The following is an 8,873-nucleotide window of genomic DNA, read 5'->3' as shown; positions in this document are numbered from 1 at the left end:
GCAGCTGTTAGAGGTGTTGGCTAGTCAGTTCCCACGCACAACAGAAGGCAGCTGTTAGAGGTGTTGGCTAGTCAGTTCCCACGCACAACAGAAGGGCACACTGCCTGGTCGGGCACCATCCTCACAATTATGGCTATGGTTGTGCCCTTCGTTGTTGCTACTGTGCCAATCCAAGCCCTTGAGAGTTATTCTCTATTTTGCCGACCTTCCACATTACCAAGCATGATGTCCTTCTCCAGGGACTGTCCCTCCTGATAACATGTTCAAAGTACAGGAGATGGAGTCTTGTCTTCATCCTTGCTTCTTCCAAGACCGATTTGTTTGTCCATGGTATATTCAATAGTCTTCAGCAACACCATAATTTCAAAAGCATCAATTCGTCTTTGGTCTTCTGATTCATTAGCCCTTTTTTTTTGCATGAAAATGACAAGATTGAAAATACTAAGCCTTGGGTCAGATGCACCTTAGTCTTCAGAGTGCTGTCCTTGTCTTTTAACATTTTAAGGGGTCTCAGGAGCAAATCCGTCTACTGCAGCACATCCCCAACACCGTCTGTCATTTCTTGGCTGCTGCTTCTAGGGGCAGTGATTGTGAATCCCGGAAAAATGAATCCTTAACAACGTCCATCTTTTCTCTGTTTGCCTAATGCTGCGTGTTGGTCTAGTGGGGAGGATTTTCATTTTGTGTTGAGGTGCAACCCATACTGAAGGCTGTAGTCTTTGAGCTGCATCAAAAAGAGCTTCTTCACTTTCAGGGAACCAGGTTGTATCATCTGCATATCGCAGGTTATTAATGAGTCTTCCTCCAATCCTGATGCCACGTTCTGCTTCAGCTAGTCCACCTTCTCGGATTATTTGCTAAGTGCAGAAATTGATTAAACAGAGCGAAAAGAATACACCCTTTCCCGATTTTAAACAATGCAGCGCTCCCTTGTTCTGTCTGAACAACTATGTCCCTCTTGAGTACATATAGGTTCCGCATGAGCACAACTAAGTGTTCTGGAATTCTCATTCCTCACAATGTTTCTATCATTTGTTGTGATTCCCACAATGGAAAATCGCTAAGTCAATAAAACACAGGTAAGCACCTTTGTGATCGTCTCTGCTCTCAGCCAAGATTCATCTATTGTCAGCACTGACATCTCTCACTCCACATCCTCTTCTAAAGTCAGCTTGAATTTGTGGTAGCTCCCTGTTGATACACTGCTGCAATTGATTTTGAGTTATTGGAAGTAAAAATTGACTTGCATGTCAGTGAGAGTTAGCTACTTTCTGCATTCTATAGGCTCACCTTTCTTTGGAATGGGCAAGAATACACACAGACCTCTTCCAGTCAGCTGGCCAGGCCGCTGTTTCGGATTTCTTGGTGTAGATGAGTGAGCACCTCCAGCAGAGCCGCTGTCTGTTGGAACATGTCAGTCTGTCTTCCATCCATTCCTGGAGCTCTGTTTTTCGCCAGTGTCTTCAGCGCAGCCTAGATTTCTTCCTTCAATATCGCTGGTTTCTGATTATATGGCTGAAGGTCGACCAATTCTTCCAGGTACAGTGACTGTGTGTTCCTTCCGTCCTGCATTAGTCAATATTTTGCCCATAGGATCCTTCAATACTTCCAGTCAAGACTGAATTTTTGTCTTCAGTCCTTTCAGGTTGAGACATGCTGAGCACACCTGTCTTAGTTGTCTAGTGCTGCTGTAACAAGTGGATGGCTTTAACACAGAGAAATGTATTCTCTCAGTTTACTGCTGGCTCTGGAGAGAGCTCCTTGTCCCCTCTCAGCATCCGTAGGCCCAGCATTCCTTGTATTCTCTCAGAGTTTACTTCCGGCTCTGGGGAGAGCTCCTTGTCCCCTCTCAGCATCCATAGGCCCAGCATTCCTTGGAGATCTCCACGTGTCTTGGCATCAATCTTTCCTTGGATTTGGGAGCTTCACAGTGCGGGGACCCCAGGTCCAAAGGCTCCTCTTTGCTGGTGGCAGCAGGGCCCCTTCTCTCTGCCCACGTCTCTCTCCTTTTATGTCTTGGAAGAGACTGACTCAAGGTCCAGCCTAACCCTATTTCCTATGAACTTGTTGGCAAGCACACTTGTAACCTTATGTGTATAATTAACAACCTGTGTATGCTTATGCCTGGGCAACTATTTGTAACTCTTGTGTAGACTGTCTCTAAATAATGTGTGACCTTAATTTAAAAAATACAGAACTTTGGAATCTGAAAAAAAAAAAAAGATACAGCCTAAACCTGTAGCTCACACCCAGTAAGTAGCATCGTGTTGTGATTGCTGTTGTGAAGTGCTGTTGAGTCCGTTCTGACTCATAGCAACCCTGTGTAGGGTTGAGGAGCAGCGGGTGGGTTTGAAGTGCTGACCTTGTGGTTCACAGTCCAGTGCAGATCCTACCCCAGGACTCGCAGTGAAACTGTGGAAGTCAGGATTTATCACAGGCAGGGTAAACAAACCCATCAGATCACATCACCAGGGGAGTTATATTACATTCGATCTCATGGGGTGGGGATAGCTACGTCTTAACTGCTAAACCACCGAGCAGTCAGGTTCAGCCAAGTTGACACAAAACCCTAACCATCACACTGCTCTTCCCTTCGGGTTTCCTAACTCCAGGTCTTTGTAAGTTTCATTACACTACTGTAGTAGCAACGGAGTAGAAATGGTAACCAGCTTAGGAAGAAACATCAGGGTACTGGAGGCTGGTACTGAAAAAGAGACCGGGGCCATCAAGTGAGAAGCAGATTCCACGTGGGAAACGGAAAGTTTAAAGAGAAAAAGAACATTCTAAGAGTTTGTGTGTCCTCAAAAAGTTAAACATACACTTTTCATATATGACCCAGCGATTCCACTCTAAGGTATAGGCCCAGAAATGAAAGCCGGGATGCAAACAGAAACCTGGGCACCCGTGTTCACAGCAGCACTGTTCACAGGAGCCACAAGGTAAAAGCGAGAGATGGGGGAAGGCAGCGTGTTCTGTCTCTAGAGTGGAGCACCACGCTACGTAAAGAGAAATGCAGCCCAGAGACACACCACCACGTGGATGAACCTCAGAAACGTAGCCAGTCACAAAGGACAAGCACTGTCTGTGCTCACATCTACGAGGGAGGGGAGCAGGGGGACTTAAATGCCGAGGCAGCTGACAATGAAGCCGGTCGTGCTGAGACCCGAGCCCAGCTGCGTGTTGGTGATAAGTTCTGTGGCGGCTGCTGTCACCTTCCACCGCCCCGTCATTCGTGCAGCAGCTCAGAATGTGGTCTGACTTGCTCAAGGATGAAGCACCTGCTAAGAGCTATGGTCAGCCAGCTCTCTGAATGCTTGGTAAAGTGGAGGGTCAGCGAAAAGGAGAAAGACCCCCCAACGAGATGGACTGGCACAGTGGCAGCAGCAATGAGCTCCAGCTTAGCAATGATTGTGAGGTGGGCACAGGACCGGGCAGTGTTTCGTCCTGTTGTGCATAAGGTAGCTATGAGCTGGTACTGACTCCACAGCACCTAACAACAACAACAGTTCTCTGACAAATGCTGCTTCAGAATGTGCTCAGAAATGTCCCAGTGGTTCCGAAGGGGTGTTTGTAACACTTTGTCATATTTTGGTTTTGGTGAGTTTTTCTTTCGCAGTTTTGCCCTGTAAAGGGTTCCTTGTGTGTGTGTCTTTCGGAGCATGGCAGAGCTTCTTGCTTTTGTTGCGCTGCCCAGCTCTAGCGGCTACCTCCCTCAATAAAACACTTACTCTTGTCTTGGACTCCAGACGGAGTAGAAAAGCACAGCTTTGATGGGGCAGTGGGTTCATGTTAGTGGTGGTGGACTGATCTGGAGAGGGAGAGTGAAAATGACTGTGCACCTTGAAGACCGGAATCGACGTCACTGAGTTGTATATGCAAAGGCCTCCGGGTGGTGCCAACGGTTTATACATGGTTCGAACCCACCCAGTGGCACCGTGGCTGGTGATCTGGTTCTATAAAGATGACAGCCAAGAAATCCCTTGAAACAGCTCTCCTCTCTAACACATGGGGTCTCAAAAGTCACAAAGCAACAACAAACTGGGACCTACTCCCACCAAGAAGGAAGAGCCGGGAGTGGAGTGCGTCCTTTGGACACCACAGATCCAGGGCTGGACTGATGCCGACAAGTGAATAGTACATGGAGAAGGTGCTAAAGCAAAACACAAAACAAACATCCTCACTGAGGTCGCCAATTGGACCCTTCTCTGGGGCGGGGAGAGAGGGACAGGGGGCAGTATAAAGTGTCCTCCTCCGGCCTCTCAGGCTTCCTTCCTCCCTCCTCCCACTCAGTGTGTGAATTTAAATGTGCACAACGTCCTCGAATGGCAAGAGACCAGATGACTATGTACACAGTCTCTTGGGGATCAACGCAAGTCCCTAACCCAGTGGTTTCCAACTGGGGTAACTGTGTCCCCCCAGGGGATACTTAGCAACATCTAGAGACATTTTTTATTTGCCCCGAATCAGAGGGCAGTGCCACTGACACTAAGTGGGTGAAAGCTACCCCTGAGAATGATCCAGCCCTGAAGTCAGCAGCGCCCAGGAGCAGGGACCCTGGTCTATGGGCTGTGAAGGAACGGGGTTAGCCTTACCAAGCGACGCCAGGTTCCTGTAGGTCTCCATCATCACTTCCCGGTAGAGGGTCCTCTGCGAAGGGTCCAGCAGCATCCATTCCTCTGGGGTAAAGTCCACAGCCACATCCTCAAAGGCCACTGAGACCTGAAACATCCCATATGGTCCAGCTCTGCCAGGGATCACCCCCACTGTGTCCAGGGGGCAGGGGATGAGGGGTGACATTCATTCATCCCCAAGCTCAGACCTCAGAGCCTTCCCAAGTGGAGCACATCCTGTCTTGTGGCTTTAAAAGCTCCTCTAACGTATGACTGGAAACCAGTGTGACTTTCTTCAGTGACACTGGGACTTCTTCAACCTACTCAGATCTGCCCCTGGTTCCCCCACAGGCCTAAGGGCAGGAATGATACTCAGGGAACAGACGGATTCTTTCTCCTAAGAAGACAAACATTCTCACACATTCTTCCTTTGTTTCCCTCACAGGTCCCAGCACAATACAGAGCAGTAGGTCAGCCTAGGAGGAGGCTGAGTGAGACCGAAAGAGTTGGGGCAGTAGATCATTTCCCCTAAGAGAGTTACACACTTCAAGGAAACTAGAGACCAGACATGGCTGACTGTCAAACTCTAGGCCACAGGAAGGAAAGGGGATCCACTCTTACAAGAAAAGGACATTGTTTTTGCAGATTGAGGAGTTTTCCACTCACGTGGGACCAAGTTGTCAGAAACCCCGTAACCATCTCTTCCTTCTTTGTGCTCCCCTCATGGGTATGGCCAAAGTCCTGAGCAGGCAAAGCTAGAGAGGTAGGGGAAAGAAAGGAGCTGGTGAGTCCACGAAAATCCAGTTGCCACTGAACTGACTACAACCCATGTGTGCCAGAGAATTGTGCTCCACAGAGTTTTCAGAAGCTGAGCTCTCTGGAGGTACATCACCAATTCTCTCCTGAGTAGGTGCCCTGGGTAGACTTGAACCTCCAACCTTTTGGTTAGCAGCCAAGTGTGCTCACTGTTTGCACCACCCAGGAGCTCCAAGGTGATGCTAAGACTTCCCAAATCCTTAGACTCACAAGCATAGATGTTGCCAAGCCTCTACCCCAAGCAACGGTATCTAGCCTTGCCCACAGCCTGCATGGTGCCAAGAGTCTTGTGACTCCCAAGAAAGGCAGTGACATTCTTATTCTACAGATGGAAAAACAAACTCAGAGAAGTAATTCATAACTGGGGTTGTATTTGATCCTCTGAAAACTGTCCTCTTAAATGTTGGGAAGTGCCATCTCAGACCTCAGCAGACCGGACTCGTGTCCCTGTGCTCCAGCATCGTCTGCCCCCCTATCTCCTGGCCAAACTCTGCCATGGCCACATGGTTCCCCCCACCTTGAGACCACCCCTGTTGTACAGGGGGTCCTAAGTCCTCGTCTCTGCGGGTGCCTACTGACCAGGGACTCACCCTGTGTGGAGTCCACATCAGTGGCTGCCATTGTGTGGGCCTGTCGGCAGACTCTGCTTGCTAGGTTGAGCAGCGGCGATGCCAGCACGTCCCTCTTCATTCCATTCTCCCATGGCCCCTCGGTCTCAAGGCCTCTTTGTACCGTGGTATCTGGGAAGCTGTAGCAAAAACAACCATAGTTATAAAATGTCTACAACTGAACAACAAAAAGACACAACCAACCAGATCAAAGGATGTCTCCTGGACTGTGGTATCTGGAGTTCTCAGAAAGCTGCACATTCCACTGTTACGTGGCCCTAGAAGAGGTGAAGGCAGCAGTGCCCACAGAAACCTGTCTGCCAGGGCTCACTGCAGCGAAAAGATGGGTGAACGGACACAGAAACTGTGTGTGGTCCATCCACAGAATGGGACATTGCTCAGGTACAGGGAGAACTACAGGCTGGCTGCATGCAACACCTCCCATTACACTGTGGCCATCACACTGAGCAGAAGTCAGGTATGAGAGGGCAGATACTGCCACTGCTCACCTACATGAAATAAGGCAGTGCATCGAAAGGAAAGGCTGTTATGGTTCCCAGGGGAGGGCAAGGCGGGATCAGGGAGGGCCGCTGTTCACAGGGCACTGGGTTTATGTTCATGGTGGCGGGAAGGTTCAGGAAAGGAGGGCGAGAAAGGTTGCACAGCATGAAGAATGACATCACTGTCACTGAACTGTACATGTGGAAATAGTTGAGATGGGAAGGTCGTTACACGTGTTTTTACCACATGCACGCACATGCGTGCACATAAAAGCATCTCCAGCTCTCCCTCCCAGCCTTGGCCCTCATGGTACTTCAATCCTCCTCACATTTTCTCAAGGGACTGCCAGAACCTTCCACCATCCCAGGCCCCAGTGGATCTGAGGCTCCCTGGCGGGCACAAACAGTAAAGAACTCGGCTATTAGCCCAAAGGTTGGAGGTCTGAGCCCACCCAGATGAGCCTTAGAGGAAAGGAGATCTACTTCAGCAAAGTCAGCCACTGGAAACCCTCGGGAAGGAAACGAACACCGTACGGCGCACAGTTCTACTCTCGCCTACCAGGGGTTGCCACGAGTCAGGGTTGGCTTCATGGCAACTAACAACAACAAACAAGAAGACAAATCCCCACAGATTCGAAGGAAAGCTGGAATTGGAATCCGGTCCAACTCCAAGGGGGGCACTGGCGAGCCGCCCTGCTGGTCTCTGAGGAAGCGTGTGTGTGATGGTGCATGGACTGATGTGCTGCAAAGGCCACCAGCAGCTGGCTGTGTCAAGTGGGAAATGTCCCCTGAGAGGAGCTGGTGGAAAATGTCAGGTTTCCTGTTTTCATGCTTCCGTATTCATAGGTTGCTCCAGTCATAAATACGTGAGACCTTCCGTTTGGAAACAATTAAAAAGTGATCATTAGCTGTTATGGGTTGAACTGTGTCCCCCAAAAGTATGTGCTGGTCACGTGGAACCTCGGCAACCTAAGACAGAGCCATTGCCATGCTGCAATGAGTTTTGATGACGGGTAAGACTGAGGAATTCACACTGACCGCCTAAGACAGGCAGCGTCCCTTAAACAAATAATAAATAAGGGGGAATCTGATGCAGACCGTGCAGACCCGGTCAGGAGTTCAAGTCCCTGTGGGCCCAAGCGTTGCAGACCATCCAAACCATAGGCTCTGAGGATCAGACTTTAGCTACCTAGCAGACATAGCAAACTGTCCTTCATCTGATTATTCAGTTACGCTGGTTAGTAATTCCATACATGAGCCCTGGATATCCACAGATAAATGTAAAAACCTTCCCTAAAAGCCGAGACTGTAAATTCCAAAAAGGCAAAGTTGCCCCCCCCCAAAAAAAAAAAAGCTAAAGAGGATAGAGAGAAACACTGTTAACTGATGGTATGTGGAGGGGATTATAATCAATGTAATGAAACAAGGTATATGAATGTTTGAATGTGAAACCGATGATGTGCCCTGTAAACTTACACTCAATCCACAATAAAAACCTTAAAAAAACAACAGCTATGTGCTGGGAGTCCTATCTCTGTGGAAGTGATTCCATTTGGGAATAGGGATTTCTCTGTCAGGTAAACGAGGTCATATTAGTGTAGTTGTTGTTGTTGTTAAGTGCCATTGAGTCAGTTCTGACTCATAGCAACCCCATATAGGGTTTCCAAGGAGCAGCTGGTGAGCTTGAACCGCCAACCTTGTGGTTCAAACTGACCTTGCAGCACCACACCAGGACTCCGTATCAGTATGTGTGGGGGGGCCTAACCATAATCACTTTTTTTTTTTTTTTTTCTAATCACTTTTGAGATAGAAAGAAAGCAGATTAGCCACAGAGAAGCCAGCAAGAGAGGGGAAAGATCCCCAAGGAGCCCAGGTGTGCCACGGTTACAGAAACAGAGACAAGGGCCTTCCCCAGACCCCAAAGAGAGAAAGCCTTCCCCTCGAGATGGTGCCCTGAAGTCAGACGTCAAACCTCTAGAACGGTGAAAGAATAAAGTTCGGTTCGGTAAAGCCCCCAATATGTGGCACTTCTGTTACAATGGCACTGGGAGATGAAGACAATGACATATTTTGAATGTTTTCTTGTCATTAGATCATTTCCTGAAAAATGTTACCATCTGGTCTGGCTCACAGTGGGAAACAAAAGAACTATGTGCAAGACAAGACCATTACGTAAGCTTTCAAAACCGCGGACAAGTTTTTCCAGCTAGGTCGTCGAAGCATAGAGATCACCAAGAAGAGGCCCACCCGCACCCTACACACGGCAGAGAGAGCGTCACATACCTGCTTCCCAAAGGTAGCACACCCGCACCCTACACACGGCAGAGAGAGCGTCACAT

General features: G+C 48.8%; 2 protein-coding genes across 2 annotated transcripts in view; both read right to left on the bottom strand.

Moving 5' to 3' along the window:
• Positions 1–3,230, bottom strand: part of LOC102834201 (zinc finger protein 62 homolog) — a 39,146-nt gene extending 35,916 nt beyond the window's left edge. Inside the window, exon 1 of the mRNA XM_006869050.1 lies at positions 3,141–3,230. Within this exon, the coding sequence (XP_006869112.1) occupies positions 3,141–3,230 (90 nt within the window). The remainder of the gene's footprint in view (positions 1–3,140) is intronic.
• LOC102833809 overlaps positions 3,227–8,873 on the bottom strand; it is a 47,549-nt gene continuing 41,902 nt past the window's right edge. Inside the window, exons 4-8 of the mRNA XM_006869049.1 lie at positions 6,017–6,174; positions 4,593–4,763; positions 4,056–4,205; positions 3,729–3,808; positions 3,227–3,313 (exon numbers count right to left, since the gene is read on the bottom strand). Coding sequence (XP_006869111.1) covers positions 3,227–3,313; positions 3,729–3,808; positions 4,056–4,205; positions 4,593–4,763; positions 6,017–6,174 — 646 coding nt within the window. The remainder of the gene's footprint in view (positions 3,314–3,728; positions 3,809–4,055; positions 4,206–4,592; positions 4,764–6,016; positions 6,175–8,873) is intronic.

This window comes from Chrysochloris asiatica, unplaced genomic scaffold, assembly GCF_000296735.1.
Source record: "Chrysochloris asiatica unplaced genomic scaffold, ChrAsi1.0 scaffold00125, whole genome shotgun sequence".
NCBI classification, from domain to species: Eukaryota; Metazoa; Chordata; class Mammalia; order Afrosoricida; family Chrysochloridae; genus Chrysochloris; species Chrysochloris asiatica.
Note: the sequence above shows the minus strand (reverse complement) of the source record. Positions and strands in the feature narration are given on the sequence as shown.